The sequence below is a fragment of the Aquarana catesbeiana genome, linkage group LG01, assembly GCF_042186555.1.
Source record: "Aquarana catesbeiana isolate 2022-GZ linkage group LG01, ASM4218655v1, whole genome shotgun sequence".
Lineage (NCBI taxonomy): Eukaryota > Metazoa > Chordata > Amphibia > Anura > Ranidae > Aquarana > Aquarana catesbeiana.
This window is the reverse complement of record NC_133324.1, coordinates 751,471,828-751,486,629: the sequence shown is the minus strand read 5'-3', so window position 1 is coordinate 751,486,629 and position 14,802 is coordinate 751,471,828. Positions and strand designations below refer to the sequence as shown.

The 14,802-nt window shown below is 40.6% G+C and overlaps 1 protein-coding gene across 1 annotated transcript in view; it reads right to left on the bottom strand.

Moving 5' to 3' along the window:
- RXFP1 (relaxin family peptide receptor 1) overlaps window positions 1-14,802 on the bottom strand; it is a 522,477-nt gene that overhangs the window by 236,246 nt on the left and 271,429 nt on the right. The window contains exon 4 of the mRNA XM_073605821.1: window positions 1,237-1,342. Coding sequence (XP_073461922.1) covers window positions 1,237-1,342 — 106 coding nt within the window. The remainder of the gene's footprint in view (window positions 1-1,236; window positions 1,343-14,802) is intronic.

Below are 14,802 nucleotides of genomic sequence, written 5' to 3'. Positions count from 1 at the left end.
CCGGGTGGCTGGTCTCGAACGGTCTTGGAGGTGAAGATGCTGGATGTGGAGGTCCTGGGCTGGTGTGGTTACATGTGGTCTGCGGTTGTGAGGCCGGTTGCATGTACTGCCAAATTCTCTGAAATGCCTTTGGAGAGAAATTAACATTCAATTCAAGGGCAACAATTCTGGTGGACGTTCCTGCAGTCAGCATGCCAATTGCATGCTCCCTCAAAACTTGCGACATCTGTGGCATTGTGCTGTGTGATAAAACATTTTAGAGTGGCCTTTTATTGTGGCCAGCCTAAAGCAGGCCATACATGGTCGAATTTCGAACTAATTTTCTTTTCAAAATCAGAAAGTTCTTTTTTTGTGATCCGATGATGCCACCATTGTTTTTCGAAAATATCGGCCGACCAAGCCTTCAATTTCACCTCATGTTGCTATTGAAAAGAATTTTCGTGGCCGGGAATCTTCTTTTCTCTCCGTAAATTTTCTTTTCTTATTACATTTCTCGCACAATTCTCCGATCATTGATTAGAAAATCGTTAGTTTTTCTAAAAATTTCCAACATGTCCGATTCTTCAAATTTGATTGCCACACGAAAATCTGTCATTGCTGCAGCCCACTAATGGTGCGAAATTCGTACGAAAATTCTTAGATACGATTTTCTAAAGAAAATTCTTTGGAAATTCGAACCGTGTATGGCACCTGTGCAGTAATCATGCTGTCTAATCAGCATCTTGATATGCCACACCTGTGAGGTGGATGAATTATCTCAGCAAAGTGCTCACTAACACAGATTTAGACAGATTTTTGAACAATATTTAAGAGAAATAGGCCTTTTGTGTACATAGAAAAAGTCGTAGATCTTTGCGTTCAGCTCATGATAAATAGGGGCAAACACAAAAGTGTTGGGTTTATAATTTTGCTCAGTGTAGATACCTGTTCTGATGACAACTGTTCAAAAAGGAAATCCCCATCATTTTTTAGATATTTCCTTTCACTTCCTGTTGCACCTCCAGCATGGGAAATTAAGGGAAATTTCTCAAACAGGGCACAGACAGCGAAAAATCAACTGACAAGGTATTCAATCCACTCCTGTTCTATACAGAACTAAAAAAAAAAAAGTTTTGACAATACATATATGTTAGTATTTTGAATGTCTCCTTACAAACACACAAGGAAGGATTGGAACTTGGTAAACTGAAGGAGATATTCCTTTTTTACATAAACAGTCTGTCCTGCTTTACTCACATCATGGTCACATTGGAGGAGACAGAAGGGACAGTGCGTAATTTGGCTCCATCACAGTCAAGTTCTAATCCTCGGCACAAACACTGAGCTGGCACCTCACCAAGCACTGGATAAAAGAAGATAGGAACATGTGAGAAGGCCAGAGCTGCAATAAAAGGCCACCTAGTATAGTGTTCTGTCATCTACAACTTCACTACTCTTACTCCGTTTTAATTGATATGCATGCCAAGATTCTATTTTTGTGTTGAATATGTGTGTTGATTAAACCCCTTTGCTAAAGGATATAGAGAAATCAAGTGACGGGGTGTATTCAATGAATAACATTTCTAGAGATGAAACAGAGATAACAATAGCACCGACATTCCCTTTTTTCTCAACTGCTGCTTTTTGCTGTTTGTGTATATACTGAGGGTGGGTTCTCTATGTTTTTTTTCACAGTACACCTACCATCACTTTAACACTTTACATGTCCTTCGCCTTCACTTTAACACTGAACCTACCTGCTGAAAATGAAAAGTTAATTTACTTTAAGACTTAACCCTTAACCTCCCTGGCGGTATGATTATTTCGGATTTTAGGTGCTGAAAGCGGTACAATTATTTTGCATGGAAATTTGGCGTTTTATATTGTAGGTCTGTAAATCTTAACAATAACACACTTAAATCTGTCCAAACCAGAGTCTAGTAGATATCCCGGGTATGATAAAGTTTGAAACACAAAAACATAAATTATAATATAATAAATAAAAATAAATAATTAAAAAAAAAAAAAAAAAATAGTAATAAAATAAATTTCCCCACAATTCACTATCGCTCAATTCTGCAAGTGTTCTAATTTACTATCGCTGTTTTCTAGCTGGTCTAAAGCCACTTTTGACGTAAAGGGACACTTTTTGGTTGCTATGGACAATCTCCAGTTTCCAGGCAGAAAGAACAGTGTATATCATGTAAAACTGCATGCAGGGCATGGGCCAAAGCACTGGGGACAAAAGGGATGTGAAATCATTTCATACAGTACTGTAATCTGTAAGATTACAGTACTGTATGTGTTATGATTTTTACTTTTTTTTTAATTTGCCGCCAGGCTCCGCCCCCGTGCGTTGCGCCGCTCGCAGGGAACGGAGCCTGGCACGGAGAGGCTTCGGAGGAGGACGGAGCCCTCGGACACTGCGGGTGACATCGCAGGATCCCGGGGACAAGGTAAGTAAAGCCGCCCCAGGATCCTGCAATGCGATCCCGAGTGTGGCTCGGGGTTACCGCTAATGGTACTGAATTTTAACCCCGAGCCACATTCAGGAATACCGCCAGGGAGGCTACAGTATATCTAAACACAAGAACAAAAGTAATTTATTGTTTTTTGTTTTTGGCTTTTTTTCTTTATTTTACCTGGTGATCCTGATAGCGGCACACGTCCTGTCCTAGGGTGACAATGCTCACTCGCAGGATTATATTTATGAAGAAGCATGGTCACTCTAAGACAGGATGTTTGTTAATACTACAGAACACTTCCCCCTTTCCTCATCTCTATATCACTGAAGATAGGTGAATGTGGTTCGCAGACAGAACTGGGAAGAACTGATAAAATGTTTTGAGACAACATTTCAGGTTGCAATCAATTTCTGGCAGGGTTAACTGTTTTCTTTTTGCCCTTATTGAACAAATATAAAAACATCCTGTCAATGTATGTTAAAAAAATCTAAAGGAAGCAAATAAGAAGTTTTTTGTTACGGTTTACATACATTTTACCTAAATAAAATGCTCAAAGGGATTGTAGAGTCAGAAGGTTTTTTATCAGTAAAGTCAGAAGGTTATTTAATGCATTCTATGCATTAAGATAAAAAGCCTTCTGTGTGCAGCATCCTCCTCAGCCCCCTAATACTTACCTGAGCCCATCTTTATCCAGCGATGTTGCAGGAGTGTCTTGGCTGCCTGAGACTCTCCCTCCTCATTAGCTGAAACAGCAGTGCGGCGCCATTGGCTCCTGCTGCTGTCAATCACATTCAGTGAGCCAATGAGGAGAGAGAGGGGCGGGCCAGGCCGCAGCAGGAGGGAGGGGCCAAGAAAGCCAAAGAGAGACCTGGGAAGAAGAGGATCTGGGCTGTTCTGTGCAACTCCTCTGCACAGGGCAGGTAAGTATGTTTGTTATTTTTAACCCAAAAAAAAACAAGACTTTACAATCACTTTAACTACTTCCCGCCCGGCCTATAGCAGATGCATCCAGTTTGCATTTGAGATCAGTTTGAGATGCTTGAGAGAGCCTTTCGATCTGCTTCTAAACCTCATCAAACCTTTGAGTGTCACTATTACTGGTAAGATGCTAAAAAAGTTATCATAGAGATGAATGAGACCACTCTCAAAGTATATCTTAGCTTCTAGAGATAGCCACATGCATCTCTATGGTAGAAGCTAGTACATGTATGGAGAACAGGGTAAAGATATGTAGTGGGGACTAAAACAAAGCTTTTTTCTCCTTGAAAAAAATAGCAAATCATGTGCAAAAAAAATAAAAAAAACAGTATTTTCACTTTAACGTGATTGAATGAGTGCTTCACCTCATTCACTAAGTTAAAGGAGATTTCTTTATTTGCCTTTAGTAAACCAACCCCATTACATAAATGTGACAAGGAACACAAGTGGCAGTAGACAGGGCAAATTTGCCTAAAGCCAGGTACACATGTTTTTTTTTCGATCAACCCCACGGTTTGCACAAAAAAAAAACTGACAGCTCTGGTCAGAGCCGCTGTACTAATCATGCAAGGTTAGTTCAGCAATCCCCCCCCCCCCATTGAGCTGTTGTGTTCTGACAGGGACACCCCCCCCCACCAGAACACTCTGATCAGCGCTTTCTGCCATTGGCTGAGAGCACCAATTGGGAGTCGGTCAGATGCTGTTTTTCCAGCAAGCACGTCCGTCAGATGCTGGCTTCTGTCGGACAGACCGATATACACACGGGCAGAATGTTGGTTGTTTTTTTTTTAACTGGTAAATGTCTCCCGACATTCTACCCGTGTGTAAGGGGCTTAAGGAAGATCCCATAAATTACAGATAACTCCCAACATATCTTGCCTCATCTCCTGGGCACTTCATCTGCAATCTTTAATCCATGGTGATATCATCTGATACAACTGGTATGTCTGGTTGCTATCTTTTGCCACCTTGTATGAAACCATATGTCTTTTATATTAAAGATGCCCTCTATTTATGACCTTTATTGCATAATTACATTGGCATATCTCATACCTAAGTGATTGCCATGGAAGCTGACAATCGCTGTAGTAGTAAGCGCTACTACAGTGATGGAAGGTCCTGTGCCCGAGCAGTTTCACTTCTGCATAGTAACCACAGGGGGTCACCCTCTCTAGGCAATGCCACCATTCACAAAATTGCATAGTAACCTCAAGGGCACAGCCAACATTCAAAGAGCACCTTTCATTTTTCTCAATTAAGTCAAAGTATTCTCTGATTGGACAAGGTGGAAATCATGACATCTTCTCCCTGACTCTCCAACATGTCCAATCATAGAACTCTTTGCATTCATTTAGAAAAAAACATGTTCAAAGTGTTCACTGAACTTCAATTGTGATCTGGAAGCCAGCAGTAATCACTCTTCCACAGGGATACCACAGGTATAGAAAATGCATAAATACATTGTTCAAGCTGGGCCAATATACCCATGCTAATCAAACCATATCTGGACTTCAGCTTTAAAGAAAAAAAGGAGAAATAAAGAAAACTATCTGCATCTGCTGATTATTAGCAGCAGACAGTAAAACGTCCAGAAATCTCTGGTGGCTAAAAATCAACCTAATCCAGGTTAGATCTAAACTTTGTGGGTCGATTCACTCATCTCTCATTCTGAGTGGTTTATGCTGAAAAATGTTCAGATATCTTATCTTTAATTATTTGATATGTTCAGCCAAAGAATTATTAAGAATCTCTGACTCGTTTCTGCTAAATGCAGTACATTTTCTCCTTTACAATAATAATTGGGGCTATTTGTGAAAGATTATTTCCCCAAGCTGCCTCTGTAACTATACAGTACATCACAACTTGATAGTATACTAGCTCTGTATATCAACCTGTTAACAAGCGTTAATCACAGAGTGTGTCCTATGCTAGAACTCTTTCCTTATTAACATCACTGCTTGATGAACATTATTGTGCTGTGTTACAAATATCCTGAAGGATTGGATACCATTTGTAAATTCCATACTTCTTCCTGTCGGAAAAATGATGATCGGTTTAAGTGCTATCAAGGCTTTTCTTCTTCAGTAAAGGGTACAGATCTGCAACAAATAATACCCATGGAGCTTTGCTCTGTGTGCTATTTCAGAAGTACTGTACTTAATTGCATTTCTGTCATTATTAATGGACGTTTATAGGGAACATTCTGTTCATGGTGTTTTTCAATAATGTTTCACGTTGAGTCAGTTCAAGAACTGCAACATTTCCACCTTTAGACTTTTCAGAGATGTTGAATGGCGTAATTAATAAAGAATATCTTGTGTTTGATATGAATATATAGTATGAACTTATTTTAAATCTAAACCAAAATCACCCACAAAGATTAATTGACACTCTAGTAAACAGCAGAAATATCACTTAAAGTGTTACTAAACCCAGGACCCTGCATTCACTTTATCTGGTCTCCCACAGTATACAGAGCATTGAAATGCAATTATTTTAGTAAATATAAACTGCTAAATGCCTTTTCTCATCAGCAGTATATAGCAGTCTTGTGACTTATATCAGTTCCTGGTAAAGCTTGTAGAAGGAGTTTTCATACTGCACTGAGCTGTCCTATTAGGATACAGGACCCCTGGCTCTCTGTATGGACAGTGCTGATTGTCCTGTACTGATCACATTCACTCTCCCAAGAAAAAAAACAAAACTTTGTAGCAATATACGCCAAATTGATACAGAAACGGAAGAGGTGTGTGTGTGTGTGTGTGTGGGGGGGGGGGGTGGTACTTGTGCGCTACTCAAATTGTTGAATAAATATAATTAAAAGTGTAATAAATATGTATATAGCTGATGGACTCCTATAGTGTCACCAGCACCAGTAAAATTTTAACAACAATCAAGTGAAGCAGCGCTATATGTTTACACTCATAAAACTCGAATATTAAGGTGCGATCTCCATATGATCAACGAAAAAAATAAAAAAGTAAAATAAATTCAATTAAAGTGCAAATGCAGTAATACATTCAATCAAAGTGTAAATGCAATGCTATATAATGTGAAGTTAAAAAAACAGTAGTAGTCTAATCGATTCAGTGCAGAAAAAATTGTATGAATACACAAAAATAGTCTCTTCAGCTGTGCAAAATAGTGCAAAATAGTGCAAAGGGGAAGGGAGGAAAAAAGTGTCCAAGTATAGAGGAAAAATGAACGTGATGAAAACTTACAGCACAGACTGCGTGACTAGACCCATCGGGGTCTCTATTGGAGGTGAGAGGCTACAGCACACTGGGTGTGGATTTTGAAAGTGGTCTGCAAGTTTTCATCACATTTATTTTTCCTCTGCACTTGGACCCTTTTATCTTCCCTCCTCTTCCCTTTCGCACTATTTTGAATGGACGAAAATTTAGTCACTTCCGGTTTCAGTTTGTTGTTTACAAGTCGTTACCACCTTGTAAAGCAAATCAAACCAATCTTACTTCACAAGCTGAAGTCTTACAAGCCCCAGAACTCTCCATAAAGAGGACCTGTCATGGCCCATCACAAAGGATGTTGTTCATCCCTTGCAATAGTAATAAGGTTTAATTAGAAAAAAAAAGTGTAAAAAAAAAAAAAAAAAACCTTTACCCCCTGCATACTCCATGCATTACCCCCAACAGTAATAGATGTCAGATCTTAAAGGGACTGCTCACCTTTCTGAGCACTTTGTGGCAGTTGCTGCAGATCAGTTAGTCCCCACTGTTGCCCAGGCTCTTCATGCTGTTCATGGTGTCCCTCTCCCCAGCTGATGCTCGGGTTGTTTGCCGGTTGTCTGGGGGAGAGCAGCCTGCAAGCTAGGAACTGTGAGCCACCCTGAGAGCACAGACCGGCCACAGGAGAGAAAGGTCAGGTGACAGGCACTCCAGGGTGGGGCTGACTCACACAACAACACCCCTGGGAGGGGTGGAGTGGTTGGTGTGACTGTTGGAGAAGTTTAATATACCTCGACTGGGTCCAAGGTATATTTAACTTCTCACCGGTCATACCCACCACCCTACCCACTACTACTATAAATTTCCCGCTGGCTCCTCTCCAATGCAAAACTCATATTGCGTTTAGCTGCTTTTTTCTGTGAGTTTTCTAGATATTTCCTGTTTCATCATTTCCTTTTTACAAAAAATACATGAAAATCCTTTTTAGCGGACACAAACACAACACAGCTTACAACATTCCTGCTAAATCTAAAAGATAAAACTGTATTGCGTTAATAAATAAGCTCTTATGAGAATGAGGTCTTGTGGTTCATTCACATGTGTGCTATGGCCTGAACAGTGTGAACCAGATTTTTTTTTATTTGGCTGGAGCAGTGTGCAGGGAGCCAATGTTCTGTGTACTATGGGGACGCAGCAACTGTATGAACACAGCCACAGGTTCTAATTTGGCAGGTTTGTGGATGCATGTGTAATTTCCCAAACACAGACAGTGTGCACTACACCTGCTCACCTGTCAAATGCAGGTGTTCATACAGCCACTGCGTCCCCATAAAGTAACAGGTGGCCCCAGCCACACAAACAAACCACTCATCCACACTGTATGCACAAGAGAACCAATGTGAATGAGCTCCTAAATTTTTTAAATTATTTTTAAATTTTTTACTATTTTTTTTTAGTTTTTTTGGATTATATGTTGCAATTTTTTATTTTTTTACAATGATTTTGGCTGGTGTCAGTAGGGCAGTCGAGGTTGTCAGTAGAACCATGCATATGGTGTCATTCGTTTTTATTTGTATTATTTTATTTATTATTTTTATTTTTTTTTACAAATTTACATTTTTTTGTTTTACAATTTAATTTTTTTCTATCACAATGAATGGTGTCAGTCGATGGTGTCATTAGAGCAGTGGATGATGTCAGTAATATTTTTTTTAATTATGATTTTTAAATTTTTTTTTTTTACAATTTAATTTTTTATTATTGTTTACAATACAACATTTGTGTAATTTTTTTTTTCATTTTTTACGCAATACTGAGCACTTGCACCCCCTCCTGAACAGAGCAGGGTGTGGGGCAGACAGGAGGGCATGGGGGCACAGAGCATCGCATGGGGCAGACATCAAGGCATGGGGCACAGAGCAGGGCATGGGGCAGACAGCAGGGCATGGGGCACACATCAGTGCATGGGGTCAAAGAGCAGGGCATGGGGTCAAAGAACAAGGCATGGGGGCAGACAGCAGGACGTGGGGGCAGACAGCAGGACAGGGCATGGGCAGATATTAGGGCATGGGGCAGATATCAGGGCATGGGCACAGAGCAGGGTATGGGCAGACTATAGAGCATGGGGCAGACATTAGGGCATTGGGCACAGAGCAGGATGCTGGGCACATAGAGGGACACAGGACAGCATACAAGCTGCTACACTTTCATTCCTAGATGCAGAGTAGCGTGGGAGCGGCTGTAAACAGACCTCTCGTGATGCGCTCCTCCCCACCGGCCCCTCCTCTCTTCTCGTCCATCCGAGGTGATGACAAATACAAGCACCTGGGGTGTACAGGAAGGAAGGAGGGGCCGGCGGGGAGGAGCGCATCACGAGAGGTCTGTTTACACTGCAGTCTCTTAGCAGGCAGCAGGGATTCGGGACCCAATCTACTCATCAGCTAGCTGTGATTGATGGGTAGATCGAAGTGGAAGCTGTCATGGGGCCCCCTACTGGCGAACGGACCCTTGGGCAGTGCCCAAAATGCCCGATGGTCAGTCCACCCCTGGATACAACTGTCAGTTTTTTCTTCTGTGACCCACTGGAGAGATTTTCTTTTAACTTCCAGTCGTGGAAACTCAGCAGGAAGTGTGTGGATATCTTTCCAAAGACAATTGTCACAAGAACAGGTATCCCCACTGGAAGATTTGGCTTCACCTACTGTTCTGGTGACAACTTTAAAATTTTGGATTTACCATCTGTAAAATGTGCTCTGTTTGGGGTACCTTGAATCCAATTAAGGAGCACTAGGATCTGAAAACAAGGGCTGGATTTATTAACAAATAGGGATATACATACATTATAATTGGTCAAATGCTAATGGTCTCATGCATGCTGAACGGAACGTCCCACACTCCGCTTGAGTGCTTCCATCATATACCACTTCCTCCAGTCTGAATATCGATATTAGATATTATAGCCGCATATTACAACAAGGCAGGAATCGTTTGGCCGCAAAGCTGGAACTGTTTATTTGAACAAGAATACAGGCTTTTATACACTTGAGAAGGAGGTTCACCCCTTCTGATTATATTACCCTAACAATACAAACTGTAACCAGAAACATAAATTAACATAAGCTAATTAACTAGTGATTTAACCTAGGTGACTCAGAGGTCTCAGAGGTCTGACCTTTCAGGGCAGACTTGAACTTGCCGTCTTCTAGCTCAGAAGACACAATACACATTATCATAAGTATAAACACAGAACACCTTCACACAATAGCAGAAGCCCCCAGTAGAAGACTATCCGTCTCCTACATTGTACAGGGGCCAACGTGGTTAGCTCTTTCAATTAACATGTATAGTTCAGAATCAAATAAACCAGGAATAGTCTTTGTATATTTCCTGGGAAAGACACAGGGTTACTTAGACATAAGAGGGCATGGGGAGCTGAAACAAAGGTTTCACTTAACAAACCATGGCCCATAGTCAGTAGGCAAGAGGCTAGCATTCAGTCCCCTCCAAAAGCCTCTGTCCCGGGTGAGTCTATCACATCTCCCATCAAAAGTTGTCTGACAAGGTCCCAGACCTCCACGTGGTCTGGACATGTGTTAGTCGGGCAAAATGAACTTACATAGTCAGTCCACATGATCTCCATTCTTGGCTGCAAGGAATAGTTGTCATAAGTAGATGTTGGGCAGAGGTCTTTGACTCTCTGTCCGGCTGCCAGCGCTTCAGCTGGGTTTTCTTTACCATTCCATGGCTCGGCCTGTTGCTGGGCAGAGGTACCAACTGCCCCAGTTCCTTGAAGCTGAGCTGATCTCCAGCCCCCATTCCTGATTGGCTAGAAACTCCAAATCTTCCAGTGCCAGGGAACTTCTGAGACATTCAGCATCCGTTCTCTGTATTCCAAGATTTCTTCCAAATGCCACTCCAAATCAGTTCCCAAAGTCAGGGTCCTCGGACAGCCTCTCTAATAACAGCCCCAGGCCACCGTAGCCAAAGCCTTCTGTTGGGGTGTTGTCTGCTGTCCATGGGCACACTTGGGCTACATACCAACGGAGGGCTCTATAGCTCTCGTCCAACCGCATGTCCATCTGGACCAGCTTGGTTAACTCAGCTTTCCATTCCTCGTGTGGTTGTCTCCCCAAAAACACCATTCACACTTCATACTGCGACCAGTACCTTTCCTGGAAGGGGGAGAGAATTTTTTCTGGTGACGCTGCTCACAGGCTAGCGCTTCCTTCCAGAATCCTCAACGGATAGAATCATACCATCCCAGCAGGACCTGCTCTGACACTGGTCCCCTGTGCTGAATCTGCATCTCTTGCAACCTCCTTCTGAATTCCTATTCCATGGTGGCTGGTATCTGTAACTCTCCTGCTATCCAGACCTTGGATCCAGGTGGAGGTTTGGATGTCCTAGACTGCAGGAAGCATCCCACTGCTTGCAACCCACACTCCGCTTGAGTGTTTCCGTCATATACCACTTCCTCCAGTCTGAATACCAATATTAGATATTATAGCCGCATAATACAAATAAGAACTAGCCAGGACTCGTTTGGCTGCAAAGCTGAAACTGTTTATTTGAACAAGAATACAGGCTTTTTTACACTTGAGAAAGAGGTTCAGCCCTTCTGATCATATTATCCTAGCAATACAAACCGTAACCAGAAAAAATAAATTAACATAAGCTAATTAACTAGTCATTTAACCAGCCTAGGTGACTCAGAGGTCTGACCTTTCAGGGCAGACTTGCCATCTTCTAGCTCAGAAGACACAATACACATTATCATAAGTATAAACACAGAACACCTTCACACAATAGCAGAAGCCCCCAGTAGCAGACTATCCATCTCCTACATTGTACAGATGCCAATGTGATTAGCTCTTTCAATTAACATGTATAGTTCAGAATCAAATAAACCAGGAATAGTCTTTGTATATTCCCTGGGAGATATTGTGGATAAATATTACTGTTCCATTTTCTTGGTCACCCTGTGTCCTTAATAGGCACAGGGTTACTTAGACATAAGAGGGCATGGGGAGCTGAAACAAAGATTTCCCTTAACAAACCAAGACTCATAGTCAGTAAGCAAGAGGCTAGCAGTCCCCTCCAAAAGCATCTGTCCCGGGTGAGTCTATCACACATTCATCTAGCCCTCTTTATTGATGGCTGACTGTAATCTTTATCTGCCTCAAAAAAACTTCCTTTGCTATTTTCTTCTGGAGCAGACATATTTTAGTTCATGTTAAAACTGCATTGATATACATTTTTATCAGGTAGAACTAGAGCTGCACAATTAATCATTAAGAATCAAGATTGAGAGTCTTTCCCCCTCACGATCCTAACAAAGCATTTTCCCGATTCTTTGCAGCTTAAGCCGACAGCTGTCAAAAAAAAAAAAACAAAAAAAAAACAGGCAGTCTGCCAAGTTTCACAACATTCCTCAGCTGTTGAGCTAACTATAAACTATGTAACGTTTTGCTCTTTAGATCAGAGGAATGAACTTCAGTCTGTAAGTGATGGAAGTGTAACCACTTAAAGCAAGGGTCTCAAAGTGGCGGCCCTCCAGCTGTTGCAAAACTACAAGTCCCATAAGGCATTGCAAGGCTGACAGTTACAATCATGACTCCCACAGGCAGAGGCATGATGGGACTTGTAGTTTCGCAACAGCTGGAAGGCCGCCTGTTTTAGACCCCTGACTTAAAGAAACCTTTTTCTGACGCTTGTTGGTTTCAAGTTAAAATCATTATTTTTTGCTAGAAAATGATTTAGAACCCCCAAACATTATATATATATATATATATATATATATATATATATATATATATATATATATATATATATATATATATATTCACTTGTAGAGGAGAACCGCACTCTGCTTACAATTTAGTGCCAGCAATCAGGTCTTCCCACCGACCTTATATATCTTTGCATTAATTACAATACAACTTACCAGAAAAATGGAGAAATTAATGCAAAGAGCCATCACTATGGAACTCCACGAGGTAACGTTAGCCGAATACTATAAGTTACAAATGATACCTAGAGGGCTGAGGGTTCGTCTGATTCCAACCCTCTTTTCACAGAACATGGATTTTAAAACCAAATTTGCCCAGATCCTCAATAAATGTTCCTTTGATATCATGACATTAACTGTGCAATTTTTACAACAAGAGAGGGCTCTCATACAGCAGGAGATTGCTGAACTTGAAAGGCAGTTACAACAATGTTCTAATCAAGAGGAACTACAGTAATTCAAGAAAACTAATAATGACAAATTAGAAAGATTTCGTACCAATATTCAACTCCGTAAGCGTACAAAACATGAACGAGATCGTGAAGATTATAAAAATGACAGTGTTTACAATTGGACTGATCCTACATATTACCATTCAAAAGGCTATAGAAAAATACAACGTAAACATCTTGCTAGCTCAAACTCCTCTATGACATCTACTGGATCATCCACCAGTGTATCAACTACTCCCTTTTTACCAGGGAACCTGACCGAATCCTGACCAGGAGGGGTAGTCGGCGAACAAAGAAAAGACACAGCAGGGGGTGTAACCACCAGACGCCAGAACCGCCAGAGACATTAGATGAAAACCTGGTACATAACATTTCTTCTATTGTTTTGTCTAAAACTGAACTAAGTGTTTTGAATAAGGGTTTGGGCTTTTGCCCTAAAGAGAAAATGAATGATTTTGTACTTAAACAGGATTTATATAGATTTTTTAGACAATTAAGATTCAAAGCGCATTTTTCTGGTGTGTCCACTGCCACAACTAAAGAATTATCAATATTATCAATTAAAAACATGGGTTTAAAACCAAAAAGCACTAAAGTACCACTTACTTCATGTGCTGCTGTAGAGGTATATATAGAGAAAGTGGAAAATGACATAAAGAAATTTTTGTGTGATAGAGATAAGAGAGACCACATACCTCACAATCTAAATAGAGATGAGATTGCAGCGTTAAACTCCTTGTCAGTCTGGCGTGATATCACTATCAAGCCGGCTGACAAGGGGGGAGCTATTGTGGTAATGGACACATCCATGTATGAAAATGAAGTTATGAAACATCTTAGTGATACTCTTACTTATAAAAGACTTGATTGCTGTCCTGTCTTTAAAGTACAAAAAAGAATAAAAACAACCCTAATTAAGGCAGTTAAACAAAAAATCATTGATGATGAAACTATGGAGTTTTTGATATGTGAACATCCGGTTACACCGGTACTGTATATGTTACCAAAAATCCACAAAGACCCCAAAAATCCCCCGGGACATCCCATTGTATCAGGGATGGAATCTGTGACAACACATCTAGCACAATATCTGGATAAATGTCTGACACCATTGTTACTAAACACTAAATCATTCATAAGAGATACTACTGACTTTTTGTCAAAAATTCAAGATATAAACTTGTCATCAGATTCCATCCTAATATCATGGGACGTCTCTAGTTTATTTAATATTATTCCACATGATTTAGGAATAGAGGCATGTCAGCGATTGTTAATCCAATCAGGCATCTACAAAACTGAACAAATTTCATTTCTGCTTGACCTTTTGAAAATTACTCTTGAGGAGAACTATTTTCTTTTCAGGGATACCCATTTCTTGCAACTGAACGGAGCAGCGATGGGTTCAAATGTTGCACCCCCATATGCGAACGCATTTATGAACATGATCGAGACATCCTTTATTTATGTTAATGATTTATTTTTAAAACATTGCCAATGTTGGTACAGATTTGTGGACGATATTTTCGCTATATGGAATGGTAACATGGAAAGCCTATACTTATTTGATAAATACATTAACCATTTAGTACCTGGATTAAAGTTCAACATTGAAATTGGTAAAAATGAGATCTCCTTTCTTGATACTTTACTTAAATTGAAGAATGGGCAGATTACTACTGACTTATATGTGAAACCCACGGACCGTAACCAATTGCTACATTTTAATAGCTTTCATCCCCCAAACGTCTTTTCATCCATCCCAAAGAGTCAGATGATGAGGGTGCAGCGGATCGTGAGTGACCCGCTGTGCCGTGATCAGAGACTCAATGAAATAAAAAACAAACTTACTACTAGAGGATACCCACAAGCTCTAGTTAATATTGATTACTCTAATACAGATTATAGTAGATCACCCCGAAGAGAAAACAAGAGAATCCCCTTTATTATGCAAT